A 16,636-nucleotide genomic window follows, 5' to 3' on the forward strand; every position below is an offset into this window, starting at 1 on the left:
CCTGTCACCCACAAATTGACAAACGAGATGTCGCACATTCTCAACCAATAAAAATCGGGGATGTACCTGGCGAGCAGTGGCTGCCCAACCCTCGCGAAGGCGGACTTTCTTCCCTACTATCTGATGAAACATGGCAGAAGCGGAGGTATGTGGTCTCTACGCCTTGTTAAAAGTCACCGAAATTTCTATGCACTCATGGTCCCATCACCATGTTTAGCTCCCTTGATTAGGATAGCGAAAGAATGCTATGTCAAGGTTTTCTGGTAAATCTCAAACGGAGGCGTGGATGAAAATTTTGTGATGATAAAAACACCCGTTTTCTGCATCTTTTCTCACAAAGTCTTCACACTTACAATCAAATTGGTCTGCCGCATGTTACGCAACATGAAACGAGCGCCTTTTTACCTCTGTTAATAAGATGAAAAGCAAAAAGTTCTAAGTTGAATTTTTTCGTCGTTTATTTTTAGGTTTTATTTATTAGGTGCAGTACGTAGCAATCATTGCTATTGCAATTTTACTATTTCATAGATTTTCTTTTCGAATTTACGCGAAATCTTTACCTGAATATCACTCACTCAAACGTTTTTTCATTGGGCAGTTTTTAAAAAAGCAGTAAAATGTGACTTTCCACTTCATTACTAAAATATTTTATTTTAAAACATTAGAAGACTAAAGACCTGCAACTATGACAAAAAAGAAAGAGTAAATGGAGGACGGGATCGGTAACAGGCATAACTTTTTTCAGAAAGACGTATCATTTGATGGAAAAGTCGACGTCTGATAAAAAGCGGTTTATTTAATGGGGGGAAGGTTGAGGCTCTTACTTAAGTACATTAGAACGCATGCCTATTATAAATGGGGAGAGCGATCGCGAACGAAACGCATCAACTTTTTCCATCATTTAGCGTAATTGTCTTACTTTCCAATTAACCATGGAACAAGTAAGAGCCAGTTTAGGTATTTTAAATTGAGTGTGTGCATCGAGCTGTGCTGCCACCTTTGCGAGTATAGACTTTGGTATTAGAATTTTTGGTGATAAAAACACGGTAAATGTAATTTGATTTGTGTATGAAGTACGTAGACGTTATCCGTTGCCTTGTCGGATCAGATGAGCTTAAAATCTTTTTCCTTTTTCAATTGTCAGTGTGTCAGTCTATAAGGTGGTGGTATATGCTCTTTGAACCCTTGATGTTGTCATAGGCTCGGTGTTCCCCCCTTCCGCCTCAGTCTGCATGCCCTTGGAACGAGCAGACGAATTGGACGAGGCCATGAATACTAGGTAGCCATAAGTAAGGGGTACAGAGGTGGCATGGTCTAAGTGTGCTCACGAGGTTCGTAATTGCCAGCTCAAACAAACGTTTTTTTACAACGTAGTTCATTTTAATCTAGACAGGACTTCACAGTGTCATATGCTGTAGCCCTACAAAGTCCAAGGTGACTCACAAAGTGCTGGACTACTTGTGGCCTTTCTTTTGCCTTCTCGGGAAGATCTTCCCTGAAATTATGGTCCCAATCATTAACAGTTAGGATGTTTTTGTACCATCTGCCTATCATTCCCATTTTTTGAGCACATTGTCAAATTTTCTTGGTTCAGGCCCTAAGCCTGAAAGAAAGTAGAAAAAAATCAGTAAGAGGGGATCTGCCTTGTGCAGGCCTTTATATTCTGTCAGATTTTGTTTGTGCAGATGACTCCGTGGTTTGCAGGATTGTTCGCTATCCTCCGCCTGAGTCAAGGAGACATTAATGGATAACTATTTTTAGCTTACGACAAAACATTTTAGTCGCTAAAACATCCAGAAAAGGGTGTTCCTTTTATAACTTTGATTGTTGTGAATTAAAATGTTATTCTTAGAGCTGCTATATTGTGTCCATTTCATTTAGCTGGATTGGAGTTTATATCCCTCCCAGAATAAGTGTGCTCATTCAGCCTCATGCATAGTCATTCATTGAGAAATAAATGCCATCTAGTTAAGCAATGATAGCTATATTCACCGTTACCTGGATTCCCAACTCGAAGGTGTAATAGTGAATCCTAACTTGGGCGCTTCGCTAAGTAGTCGAAATTAGGTGCTGTTGACAAACCCTACGAGTTCATCCTGTTAATAATTACCGCAAACATTTTCCTCATTTTCCATCATCTTGAGTTTCCGAAACCTAAAATCAGTCCGCCCTAGAATGGTTATGAAATTATGCTCTTGTTCAATCCGTTTTAACCATCATGGTTTGAGCAGTTTAGCTTTGGTCCTCTGTACGGTACATTAAATCACGTTAGTAATAAAAGCTCGGAGGAGGCTGTAAAATAAGCAGCACTGCGTTTTTGCTTTCCGTATTGCCTGTTCCATATTACAAAGTGGAGGGATTCGATTACATCAGTTTCTGATGCTAAAAAGTTCCAACTGGTCACAGGTAACGCCAATGGCATAAATGTCTCCTATCTATAAGCTCAATGCAACAATTTGATGAAAAGTGTTGTTTTTACAAAGACTAAGGGACAATTTTTAATTGCTTGTACCTAAACCTCAATGAGGTGTACTGCTTGCTCGGTTCTGCTGGAACTCATGAATAGTTAACCATGCCTTGCCTAAATAATCTGTTGTGATACTGCAGCGAAATCGCACTTGGTCCTATTTTTAGAAGTCAGTATCGTTTGTTCAATGAAATCAGGGCCAAACAAGGCGTTAGTCTTTTTCGTTAAATAAATTTATGCATTCCCACCTTTCCAAGATGAAATATTTTTAAGTTAAAGCTTTTTATGGGTGCGTTGAAGGCATTCTTTCAGTTTTTAGGTACACTGGAAGTAATCAAAGAATAAAACACTTATACTGGAACTATGATTAAGAAACCTAAGGAATTAATAACCTAATTGACTTAAAACTAGACTAAGAACTTATTTAAAAGTAAAGTTTTTCATTTGTAGAATGCTTCTACTGGCTTATACGGTCGCATCAAGAGGGACCGCGAAGCATGCATATGTGCGCCAACATTTCTGCTTCAGCTCACTCCGTCTAGGCTCAAAATGAAAGACGAATCGTGAAACTCTAGTACCACTTTGAAAATATTGCATGTAACGCTAGCACTGATCCCCGAAAACAATCCGCTCCAAGAATCACGCAAAAAAATCCGGCGACTAATTATTTACTTTATTTTGGTTGATACCGAATTGCCTTTGAATGAATGAACTAATCACGCCTACGACACTTGTAGGGTTAATTATTCGTATTTGCCACCACTTTAACTTGTCGGTTGTACTCACTTCAACTGTAACTTTAGTTAACACTATTTCTGGCGTTTAAGCAAATCAAAACTAACTATCAAGCTGTAGCACTAAATGCATTTCAACAAGTCATCTACCTTACAAATCAAATTGATTGGTCACGAAGAGAAGTTGTGTAAAGTTTAAGCGGAAAATATTGGAAGAAAAGTTGACGCGTCTGATAGAATCTTTTGGGATTTCCTTCAGCACTGAAGGCGGCTCTTTTGATACAAACGTGGTATCGACGCCACCAAGCCGAACTCGAATTGCGTCGACGATGCGCCTGGAAGATTTACGAGTTCTTCGAATACACTGGAGCTGACGACCAAAGACACGTAAGAGCACTGATTCGATTGCATAGGGACAGTTGATTTCATGAATTTTGCGAAATATTCAAATAAGTGCTCAAGTAAATCCTCAATTCATTGCTTTTTATTTGACTCCAGCTTCCATGACGAAGGTATTCACACTTGCTTGGTGTATGGCTCTTTTACCAATTTAGTATGACTACCTTGGCTTTTACCAGTTTGATTGCTATAATTTAGTCCAAGCAATGTGTCAGGAGGAAGAGACACTAACCTGGTGTCGATTTTTTTAGCTCAAGGAATTTTTCACCTGGATCTTGTCCAACTATAGTCGTGAGTTACACCTCAGGATAAGTTTCATTGAGTGTCTTTGTCATACAACGTGTTCACACAGGAATTAAACTTTATCAATTAGGCTTTCTTTTGCCGACTGCTAAAAGAAGAATTGCTGTGATTATAAAAAGCGTACTTATATGCAGAACTGAAATTGTCACGTTAATAAGTGATTACTTTTGAGTTGTTTTGTGTCAACGATACAAGCCCCAGTACCTGAATAACATTGGTGAGTGACTAAGTCCATATGAGACAAGGACCTTCTTATAACGTCAAAGAGTAAATGCGTGAGGATTTTTAAAGTGCCTATCACCTAATAGAGTAAGTTATGCGTATTCCACTACACTACCGAGGATGATTAGTGTGATCTTATGAGGAAAGCTGTTTTAGTACTTATCATGCGCCAAATTTTCGGAATTGCATACGTTCATAAATAATGTGGATTTGCATATGTCACATAAAGTCTCGTCCTCTGCGCATTTTCGCAACAAATTGTGTCATTCCATTGTGCAGAATAAGGCGCTTCAGCTGAATGTTCCCAGGAATGGTTGCTGCACTATAAGTAGGGACCACCACAACCGAGATCGTCACTAACAAAAGACCAGACATCGTTGAAACTCTTACACATCGGAATGCTTTACTGATGACCCTGACCAGACCACTGTACTGTTCTGAAGGTCTTCTACAGATATTCGTATGTTATCGCCCGTGTCCACTGAAAACAAAATAATCATACACAAGCACCACCGTTCGTTGCATGTTACCTGGAATTTCAGTTAAAGGAATACGAGCTTCCCTTGTAGCATGTGCACCGACCACTAGTAAGGAAAGGTACACCATATTAGCTCTGTCGCAATTAAAAGTCTTGTGCTAACTTAAACGCCCTTCGTAGTTACACTGATGACATGATGAAAGCTATGCAAAAATACAAATGAAGTTTTTCATTGCAACACAGCGATTCCTTCACAGCCGTCTTGGCCGATGGCAAAGATGCGTTTGCAGTCAAAGAGCTCCTTTTCGCAGAACCTTGAGCGCCGCCTTCAGAAGGTGACAATCGCGGGGAAGGGAGATGCGCGGTGGAAGAACAGCACCATTCGATTTCACGAGTCGCAGTGGCACTCGCGCTTCAACAACGACTACATTCAAAGTCTCATTGAATTTCAAAAACAAGGGAAGGTCAGTTTTCATCTCTAATTATTTTGATGGGCAGCTCAAAATACAAAAACCTGCCAGAATCATAATAAACTAGAGCAACAAAAGCCTCCGTTTTGCTCAAGAGGCTATGCATCTTATTTTGCCAAGTAGGAAAACAGGTTAAAACGTCAACAAACTCTCTCATGGAACTGAAGTGCGAACGTTTAATCTAGCATTCCCCAAATAAACTTGGGAATCTAGTTAGTATTCCACCCTGTAAAGGACATAAATCAGTGTATTTTATGTATACCATTTTTGTTCAACATATACCACGAGGAATAGCAAATCTCTGCTCTTAATAAAAGCTTGGGGACTAATTGTGTTACCTTTTATTTGAGTCGTAGCAAACCCTTGAAGGATTCAAACTTGGATGCCGATTAGCCTTCCCCTGTTTAAATGGTAATAATTGAAATATTGGTGTACTTTTCAGTTGTTGAAGGGACACAATTTTGGGGAATTTCGTAACTTGAAAATTGACAGTTGTTTATTGCATGACCTCTGTAGGTCAGTAGGTATTTGGAACACCAGACAGACAATGAACTCGGTTGAACCAAATATCAGCTTTTGGTATAACCTTCCACACATTAGTCACTTTCTTCCCTAAGTGATTAAATTTTTTAACCAAAGTTAAATTCCTTTAGAAATGAAGTAGATTAACTTTTGATAATTACCCAGGCAGACGGTTTCAGAGGGTCTTAACACAAGTGTTTCCTGGCCATAATTCTCAAGTCCAGTTTTTAATGCCTATTGTTGTGGCATTCTTAAAAAAACGCGTTTACAACTTCATTTGAAGGATGAAAAATTTTTCGCATAAACGACTCTAATAACATGTGGTGATTTACAAACGGATCCAATGAAGTATACAGGTTAAAGAGACTAGAAGCAGAAGATAGCTTTCCAATGAAGCATTATTAGTTTAATAGGCAATAATTCCCTTCTAGTGATCTAAAAGTGAGACCGGTACTCATGCAGTAAACTTTAGAGGTATTGGTGCTTTTAAATTGTTTAAAGTTTGTTATTTAAATGAAGAATACTTTTACGGTTGCGGCGCTTCAAACCAAGACATTTGATATCTTACCTTTCAATACCATGGAAAAAATCGGCACAAGTCAAGTGCAAGTGTAATTAAAACATAAAATTATTCTATTTATGCGCTTAGCATCATAATCAAAGCTACAAATATTGGGACTCTTCAATTCCATCCGGCAGTTACCAAGCGAAAGCATTATAAGCATACGGCCCTTTGAATCTTAACACATCTCCACCGGAGTTTTCGCTGCTTAGATTCTGGATTCGGACCTGGTGACGGAAGTGTTGGAGGAGGCGACCCTCATTCTCCAGGCACTTCCAAACATCCAGAGGGCCTCCACCACTCTTTCACAGCGCATTACTATCTGCGGTGATCTCCATGGTCAGGTGGAGGATCTGGCTCTCATCTTTCAAGCGGCACGTCCTTTCTCCATTTTATTTCAGACTTTTCCTGTTAAATTCGCTAATCGTGTTTCTCCAGCTTTTAACCGGACATTGATCTGTCTGTAGCAACATAATTAGAGCTTCATAGGGGGAGTGTAATGCGAAATCCATTTAAACTCCAAGTCATCACATGCAATTAACTAAAGTATTCGAAAAACTTTTAGTAAAGCATCCGTTTCATTAAATTAAACTACCTTCTCTCCTTTACTGAAAGCCTGAATTGCGCAGAAGTGTGTGGTGACAAGCGCCTATCAGATGCAATGTGTGACGCACTTGAAACATTAAACACGGAAAAGAGGCAATCGCGTTTACCACTAGGGTGTTGTGGATATTCCTAAAATATCCGACTTTCACTATACTTCTAACCAAAGTTAGTTCGACATAGCCAGTGAGCTGTGTGCGATTTTTCCCAATGATAACCTACCTGCTTGTGTCGAAATTGTAAATTATGTAGAGGGCGATACTCTTGTCCGCATACATTAGTTAAGTGTAATGGGCTCGATATTCCTCTCTTCCACCTCAGCCTTCGTAACCTTGGAATGAGCTGACAAGGTGGACGAGGGCATGGCTTATCGGGTAGCGATAAGTAAAGGAGTGCAGAGGTATCGTGGTCAAGGCAGTTTGGGGCACGTTTCCTGCCCCTTGGGGACCGGTGGCATCCGATCAGCTACGAGGATGGTATTTGTTGACCGCTTCTCTCCTAAAAGGTGCATTCAAACAAGCTTGTGTTGCATTAGGGACCCAAAGAGATAAGCAAATAGAAGGATTAGTGCTTGGTAGTACTTTTTTTCAGTATCTTGAACCACTGTTACCCTAATAAGTAGTTAAGAGATTCAATTTGGTGGAAAATGCAAAGGAAGCTCTGCCTTATGGGTGGTAGCGTTTGACACATAAGTGCTTTTAGTGCATAAGCAGATAGGATATTTGCGCTTATTTTAACATTTAGAGGAGCTGCAAATGTAATGAATGTAATCAACGACCTGCGTATTAGTTGAATGCGGGTAAGCGCCTCTAATAAAGTGCTGTTTTCATTAGAATAATAATGAACGAACTAGAAAATCATTCATTCCGTCTTTATATTTCAGAACGGCCTTCCGGACGTATTTAATCCATATGTATTCAATGGAGACTTCGTTGATCGTGGCAACAATTCCATTGAAGTGCTGGTTATTCTTCTCTCCTGTCTCTTGGCGCATCCCTCAGCGGTTTTCCTCAATCGTGGGAATCACGAGGATCCCATACTGAACAAACGGTAAGGCCGCTGAACAACTAATGCGTCTGCCTTTTCAAAGACATTCGTCTTATTTCTATTTTCTTCTTTTGAGACAGATACGGATTTGCTGATGAAGTTCGTTCAAAGTATCCGGTGGGTGAATTTGTTTCATCCTCCATAATAAATGTTGTGCTGCTTAATTTAAATAGACTGGACTAGAGTGGGTGTTAATGGAGCGCATGGGTCATCCACAATCAAGCGTTGCATCAAAACCTCACCCAAGGGCTCACTGAATAAAATAAAAATTCAGTAATTTTTTTTTCATGTTCATCTAAAGCCAGAATTACTTATCCAATTTTTCCTTATCTCCGAGGTTTGAGTTTAATGACAGTGGTGAAATGAAGCGATATACGATGTAACATTTTATGTGGTGACTCAATCGTTTCCTGGGATCAAAAGAATCCATAGAACTAGAGCAGTGTATGCATTGTCGACATGGAGAGGCTGAAGACTACTGTTATGGTCCCTAGGCTATGCCGCCCAGGCGAATTACAGAAATGCAACCTCCAGTGCCCGCCAAATCAAACGATAAGTAAAACAAAAAAATCAAAGTATTACATGGTTCGTCCCCTATTTGAAGCGTCGTCTTCACTTTTCCGTGCTCAACGTTGTCAATGCTATAAGAAACACACCCATGAGCCAACTACTCCAGTCATCGAATTTGCGCGCAACTGAGAAGATGTTTGACCGCAATGTCATTAATCCCTCTTGGCCATTCTACTAGAGCTGGAGTTTTGTTCCACTTGGGAACCGTATTGGGAAAAGGGGGAATGTGCTAGCCATCTCATAGGTCCATTGCTCTTCTTAAAAACGCTGGCCTAAGAACTTTTATTTAATAAAGAACGGTGTTTAAAATAGTTTCGTTGGAATAATGTCTTGAGTCTGTTCCTTCTTGCTACGTTATTCCCGCTTTAATACTGCTTAGCCATATCTATTTGGATTCTACCCAACTAGTAGAGAGGTGGAGAAGGCTTCGTGCACTCACTTGAGCGATATCTTGGTAGAGGTACTGTAGACGGCTGCATAGAGAATTTTTCTAGATGGCTCATGGCTAGTGTCGCTGGAGTCGTTAATTACTTTCCTGCAGAACACTGGACTGAGGTAGTTGCCGAAAGTGGACGTCACTTTTAATCCTTCTGCTAGGGATCGTTACAGCTTCTCCCATCCGTAGTACATGTTCTTTATCCATCACATTAAGGTCTTAAAGTCAGGAATGGAAATCAAAGTATTTGTAATTGGCTTTCCACTGCCACAAATATAGCACCCTGGAACTTTTCTGAAGGTCATGTCGTCTGGCAGAGGTAAAATGGCTGAACCTTCAGTGTCCGAGAAACCAAAACGAAGTGTTAAAGAGATAACGAAGGTATTGCATTTACTTTTTGCAGAAAGAAGGCATAACTAGCTAATCTTTGTTTGTTATATCTACTTTGTGGTTAAGATAGGAGGCCATGGTTTTTTTACGAAACGACTTAATCCTCTTTTGTGGTTGAAAAGCAGCGGATAAATTCCGCATATAGTCACTAAAGTGAGGAAAAATCAGGTGTCTTTTCAGTTGCTACTCAAATTACATGTTAAAAATTACTGCGACTGTTGCACGTGAGGAGGACTTACGCGGTTCAAGTAGCATCCACTTTCATTTAGATTTCTTGCATTGTCTCCATCTATGGATACTACCTGAATTAAACATTTTTACGATAAAGGAATTTGTACTTTTATTTCCCTATTCATTTAATGCACGAGTAAACGTACTCCTAAGTATTCTAAACGTATGCCTTTCCCGTGAGCTTCAGAAACAACGTTTTAATTTAAGTACTTACTCCTACCTTTTCCCCACGGTCCCTCTGTGGTGCCATTGGAGAACCTTTAAAATGAAGCTGTGTCAAGACGAGTGCCAAGTGGTTCTTAAACCCCTTCTCTTCCTTCCCTTGTTCAGAAGCAATACAAAAAAATTTTGAAGCAGACTGAGCCCCTTTTCTGCGCCATTCCACTCTGCACAATCTTGGACGACGTCATCCTCGTGTGTCATGGAGGTATTTCGAGAACTACCGACCTAACTAAGGTCACCAAACTCGATAGGAAATTGGTAACTCTGCCTTCTTTTATGTCTTTCCTTCTTCGACCTAGACGTCAACCACGCTACTCCTGTCATAAATGAATAGTTAAATGAACTGCGAAGCACACATCCCTAAATTAGTTAAGACAATAAAGAGTGGACCTACTGGTTAAGAAATAGTAACTTTGGACGTCAGCGCAAATTTTATGTTAATGATTCAAAGCGGATGGTCTTTAATTTTTCTGCTAAAACAATTAACTGATTAAATAAACCACCCAACGAATGCCATTTAGATCTAAAAATGGTTTTTCTGCACACTTACATCCATTCGTCTTCCATCTCTAATGGATTTTAACTTTCCCACTTGCTCCAAACAGAATGAATACCTTTCCATAAAATAGATGTTTTCATCATTACAGGCACAGGTAAAGTAGTGGTTTATCTATGCTCTCTCTTTTACAGTTTTTCTCAGTCCTTCAACCCCCCCTTGAAGGGGAAAAAGCAGTCTCCATTGACGACTGGCGACAGGTAGATTACTTCGTTGACAAAGTATTTTTTACCAGGTAGAGCTAAAAGTTACTTTATGTGCTTTGAGGAGCAAAAAGCATTTCCTTTTTAAGGTAGTTCACTTTGCTATGTGGAGTCTTAAGTGGCCTTTAATCCCTGTTTAGCTTCAACTTGAGGCATGAAAAGAGAACTTTAAAAGGTAGTCTTACCTTTAAGGCTCATTAATGGTCATAGGATGGTCGACTGGATTGACTATTTTAAAAGAAGTGGCACATGATGTGATGCATGCAAAATTGGATTGGTCTGACGTTTAAATGCATGCGCACCTTATTTGAGGGAATACGTTTATTTTCACAGCATACCTAATGCTGTTCAGTGTGACTATTCGTAATTTTTATGCGATGGGGCTAAAACCACCAGGCTTTGAGCTCCTTTTTTGTTAACATGTAGGCTCATGCGAACACTTTAATGGGTGCATTTAACAGGTATATGCAGCGTCCTAAGACTTCTCTAAACACTAAAGAAGACAATGCTCGGGTAGAATATAAATATTCCGCGTACAGTGGAGTTTGGGGCTACTGGCATGCCCCAAAGGTCAGCTCATCCGGCAAAGATACGATGGCGGGACCTAAAGTTTTCCTGAATTTTCTTTTTATAAGAAATTTATTTCTGGCCTGGTGGCAGAGATGCTTGCTAACCATGTGCTATAGATATTCGGAGGGTCAAGCCCCCATATCTTTTGGACTATCCACTTCACCGTATCTCAGTAATTTGTAATTACCCCAATTTGCCAAGACCTCAGTACTCTAAACAATGTGTTCCCCTGTCCAACTCCATATCTAACCTCAGCTAGGTCTACTTCATCCCTTGTATTTTGGCAGCGAAGTTAGGATTTGACTAGTTCCCCGCTCTAGAACCATGTCAGATCATCTGTTTGAGATCTCCATTTATTAATTATCAAATTAATACAAAGCTTAATGCTCCAGACTAGGCATCATCATCGTTATCATCATAGGTCCTCGACCTCTTGTGGAGCGATCCGCAGTCGGCACCTGGATGCAAACCAAACATTAAACGTGGTGGAGGAAGTCACTTTGGCCCAGACATCACTGCTAGCCTCCTCAATCACCTAAAAGTCGGTATTCTCATACGCTCACATGAATGCTGTCCCAACGGCTGGAAGATGGATCATAATAATCAGGTTTGTGATTAACCGAGTCTTTTCCCACTTCTACTAGAAGTGGGCTCAAGCAACCGCGAAGGGAGCGATTCTAATAAGGATGTATGGAATAAATGAAATCGAGTATGATGACATATAGTTTCAAACAAAGGACTTCGTACATATGTACAAATTGCTAAATGCCCTAAATAAAGAGAATTTTCCGCACATTAAATTAAATCATGGGTTACTTGGGATGTGAAGTCAGTGCAAATTTGTATTAATCGGCGGCATTCAACGCAGGGTACACAAGAAGTTCCCATGCAAACTAGTTGTGTGTGCAATTGGGATATCATCGGAGAGCATCTAAATTTGCTTAATAGAACCATGGGAATGAGCTCCTTGGTTTCCCATACACTAAATAAACTAGAATATGAATGCAACTACGTCCCCGAACTTGCATCGTTGACTTCATTCAAAGACATTTTAAAAGCGCAGAATCGAAACGTGAATCATTTTTACGTAAAACTATTGTGCTAAAATGTGGAATTTTTCACACTCTCACACTTGGGTGGGCTAATTCAGGCCGTTGGATTTTATTAAATCCAGATAATAAAACAGCATAGGTAATCTGACCCGTTTGGATCTGAAATTGGTCCCACCATGGATTATTAGCAGGAGAAAACGCCTGGATTTCGCTATCACCACCACATAATTTGTTCCATACAATGAAAGGAGGACTTTTATCCCATTAGGGGGTATGATGCAAAGAGACGATACCATCTACGAATGCTAACCGGCATCATGAGTAGCACGGGTTCTCATCTAGTTGGATCCTCTTAAATCACATAATGAGCTGAGAACCAAATCGTCTCATCTACTTAGGTTCTGACTGTGTTCTCTGCCTCCAACTACTACGGGACGGACAGCAACCTTGGCGCCTTTATCCAACTCTCCTCTAAGCGTGTAGTGGGTTCAGCTAGTGCCGCGACGCGGATCAGTATAATGGAGCCTGTGAAGTGTGAACTCGATGACCTGCCAATGGCTCAGGCGTCTGCGATGGGCGACGAAAGCGCCACCATCGCCGCTTCAACCAACACCTCAGCCCGTATCAGCTACACCCGAGTCATGACGCCGCCGGAGAATGGAGAGGAAACAGCAAACAGACATAAACAGATTGTTGAGATACTTTTGGCGCCACGGCTGGTGATGTTTCGGACCGGATGGTCGAGTAAACACCAATCTCTGCTTGGAAAAAGGTAGATCTTACTCATAGGCATGTATTTTTTACTCGTTTCTAGAAAGAAATTTAGAAATCCTGTGCCCTTTTTTGCGTTTAAATGAAACTGGACCAATAATTTGAAGAGTTGTTCCCCATTGATGTCAATTTTTCGGTTGTAGAAATTTAAATGACGCTGCCTACCGCATGTTGCTAAGGCGAATTCTCAGTCGTAGGGAGACCATAGTTGCCGCCCTGTGTAATTACGATCCACAGCGCACCGGTTAGCGATTTATCATTCGCCTTTTATTATTTGATTTGATATACATTAAATCAGAATTATGAACTGAAATTGACTAGCCAGTTAAATAATTTTAAGCTACCAACACAACGATTGTCATTCGGCTATGAACTGGTCAGAGGATCAGGAATTCTCTGGTTAATGATTAGAACGTCATTCTTTATTTACAGTTTTGCGAAACCGGCAATTTAAAATGAACATCAAAAACTTCATTAACTAATAGTATTGTGCTGTATTTTTCAAAGAGGAACTATATAGTCATTAAGGCTCAAACGAGGGTGGGGCAGGTCTGTAAGCACCTGATGTAATTTCTGTCAGGCTAACTGACAGCCCTGGAGGTTGGGTAAAAATGATCACTAAGCTCACATGCAGAAATAAACTTGATTCCGTATGCACACTTAAAAGAGTGCTACAAATCTTTTGTATAAAGTAGGCTTTGATTAGGTTGGAAAAATTGTTACTCCGAAATACTGAGAAGGGAAAAGTGAATAGCTCAATGGGTTTGTCACAAACGGACTGTGACCGTAAAATTCACCTACTTCTGTGTATCATGACAACCTTAAGTCCTACAAAGTCAATTTTTATGTGAGTAGCAAATAGAGGAGCATCAACGCAGTCGTCCAGCCGCCTCTTTTAACGTCCAACCTGTTATTAATTGGTGAAACAAAGAAAAAGGCATCACAAGTAATGTTGAGCAAAAAGCTACAAAAAAATGTTTTAGTTCCTTCTACGGCACGGAAAACACCATTGGGGATTCTGTCTTGTAATATACTTGGTCTTTGAAATGAGATAATTAAATTTAGTTTAAGTGCGATTTATATTAATCGCTCCAATCATTTGAATAAGCTATTTTGCGGTTATTTGTTTGGTAAACTATGATGGATGGAAGGATTCAATTGCCCCTGTATTTAATCTAGTAGGTCCGTGAACCAATAAAATGACAAAAAAGTGCCTTCTTGATTGGAGGCTAGAAGCAATATTTTCTTATCAAAACATGAATCGCTGTCAATTATTAAATTTAATGCAGCAGGCGTATGGATAAAGTACAATTAATAGAATCAATGGGGCTTAACATATCTTTTATTTAATATCCTACACGGCAGTATTCTTTGTAATTGAGGTAAGGTAGACCAAAACCATGGTTAGAGGTGGGTAATACTTCCTTTCACCCATGCTACCAAGTACTAAAAGAGTCTTCTGAATGAAGCGACTGTTTTGATTCAAATTGTCCGGGCATATAGATGCTAGACAGAATAGATTATACAACAGCTTTCGCTTTCGTTTTTAAATGCAGGTGAGGTAAAAATCACTCAGTGGTGCACAGTGATGCTGAAGCACGCCGGTCAAAACCTACCATGGCGTATCCTGCGCTACTCTCTGGTCAAATCCTCTCCCACCCGTCCCAAAACCCACGTCCTTTACATGTCTATGTTTGACCCCAAGCACGAGATTTTTTCCGAATCCACAGTGAGTCTCCCAGATGCTTCTGCTGATGCAGTCTCATCCAGTCAAGGATCGATCTGTTCGTAGACTATTGTCGGGCCTTCGGGGCTCCTGAGAGGCACCTCATTTGCTCAAATAACAATTATAAATTCTTAGATGCTCACAATCTTCTTTTGCAAGAGATTTATAAAACACGTACACTTTCTGTTGATAAAACACCAAATTTCCGTTGACTCTTGCATGGAAATTTAGCATGCAATTCAGAAGATAAGTAGCCTTTTAAACATTTTGGTGAGATACGAAAGGTTCCATGGTGGTAGGATAAAGTGTTTAGTATTGTGTTATTTAATCATCGAGCAAACTGTTTAGTTTCGCACACCGCCCTCCGCTAGCCACGGTATGAGCTTTTCATATTAGCGCATGTTTGCCTCATGATATAATCAACCTTTCTTAAAGCAATAACTTTATTGTATTAGCATTCTGTCAACACTTTTTCTCTTTGTTTTAATTTATAATACGTATTTTTACGAAGAATGGCAGTTAAGATGGAGTCTTGGGGTACAATGGACGTTAATAAAGTGACAATCATAAACGGACACTCGGCTGTTTAAAAATAAAGGAGATGTGTCAAGGTGGGAACATTTTTAAAGCGCTATTTCACCAATACACACATTTGAGCTTTTTTTGGTGTTCAGTAAAGTGCAGGATGGGTTGTGACGTACAATTTGGCGATAATATGCCATCACTGTTATGATTAAAGGCGCCCATAAAATAGCTACAGTGGCTCCACCCAACACAGTTACTTCGCTTACACTTAATAACTTTTCTTCCATTTCACTTTAACAGAAGCGAAAATTCACCAGTGAGAATTATGCAGATTTGGACGATTTGGTGTCGATTTTCAAGCAGTTTGACAACGATGACAACGGTGAGTCACTACTGATTTTTTGTGGAAGACTCCTTCCATTTTGGGTATATTCGTTTGTAGGCCATTTTCAATGACCCACTAACCTTGGGTCATTTTTCAAAAACAAATGAGTTTGTTTTTTTTTACTGAAATCGTATTTAATGTGACTTTTTTATTGCTTACTACAGCTCCGATGTTTTCGAGCGGCTTCTTGCATTTGCGACAATGATAGTAACCAAATATTTTCAAAGTGTCACACTCATTTTAGGCTTTGTGAGTGTTGAAAAGTTCAAAGAGAAATGCAAAAAGCTATACACAGACAAGGGATTTCCATCTAATGACTCAACTATCAACAAGTTGGCAACGCTCTTGGACTTCAACAGCGACGGGATCATTGACTTTAATGAATTCATTGAGGGGTCCCGGCTTGTCAGGCAAAAGTGTGAGTGCTTACACCATTTCATTTGGGGATTCATGATTCAAAAGGTAACAGACTGCATGAGCTTGACTTAGTGGGGATGAAAACGCTCCCTACAGTCACGATCACATTACATTTCCATTTTAAGAGGAAGTATTTATTGAACTGAGCTCTAGAAGTCTAGATGATTTCCTTATAGCTGAAGACTTTCGGGATTTATAAGTAAGCGCCTAAAATTTGGTACTCAACTCCACTAAAATAGTCAGGGCTTCGTTGAATTTATTCTCAACTCAGTATTTAAGCACAAAATTAGAATTCCTTCCATCCAATGCTAGTGTAGCGCCCGAGTCTGCTCTGAAGTCCTGAAGCGACGTACAGAAGGGCTGGGTGGTGGAGCTATCGTCCTGGCATTAGGCCGTTTCGCCGGGTGGAAGTACAATGGCCGTGCCCTTCATTACCCTCGTAGCCAAAACGAGAAATTAAACAAAAAATGAAATATTACACTGTCACCTCAAAAAAATACTCCTTTATATATTTTCACCGTCTAGACTGTGGGCTGGTCAATCACAAGAGAAGGGAAGGGCAAAAAGAGTAGTGTCTCGTTTGTCCAGTGCAATAGTCAAGCCCTAAAAGCGGTTTCGTTTTTTGGGTTGAACGTACTTTCAAAAGCCTCTAATTAAATTCGCCTTACGTCAAATGTCAAAAATCTTCGGTTCTTAACGTAGACAAACAGAATGACTGCCATAAAACTACAAGGGCTAGGCGAACGGCAATCACCCTCCTGACTGCCCCTTCCGA

General features: G+C 40.0%; 1 protein-coding gene across 1 annotated transcript; it reads left to right on the plus strand. All coding sequences in view use genetic code 11, as the record gives it.

Annotated features, from left to right (window-relative positions):
- Window positions 1–60: 60 nt before the first annotated feature.
- On the plus strand, window positions 61–14,600 carry EGR_03060 (Serine/threonine-protein phosphatase with EF-hands; the record flags this gene model as incomplete). The annotated part of the gene is made up of 12 exons (XM_024492309.1): window positions 61–145; window positions 3,461–3,588; window positions 4,861–5,067; window positions 6,370–6,585; window positions 7,644–7,810; window positions 7,888–7,924; window positions 9,765–9,914; window positions 10,347–10,412; window positions 11,407–11,592; window positions 12,436–12,809; window positions 12,952–13,052; window positions 14,365–14,600. 12 exons carry the CDS (start codon window positions 61–63, stop codon window positions 14,598–14,600), a joined length of 1,953 nt encoding a protein of 650 aa, XP_024353235.1.
- Window positions 14,601–16,636: the final 2,036 nt, after the last annotated feature.

The sequence above is a fragment of the Echinococcus granulosus genome, assembly GCF_000524195.1.
Source record: "Echinococcus granulosus chromosome Unknown EG_S00015, whole genome shotgun sequence".
Classification (NCBI taxonomy): domain Eukaryota; kingdom Metazoa; phylum Platyhelminthes; class Cestoda; order Cyclophyllidea; family Taeniidae; genus Echinococcus; species Echinococcus granulosus.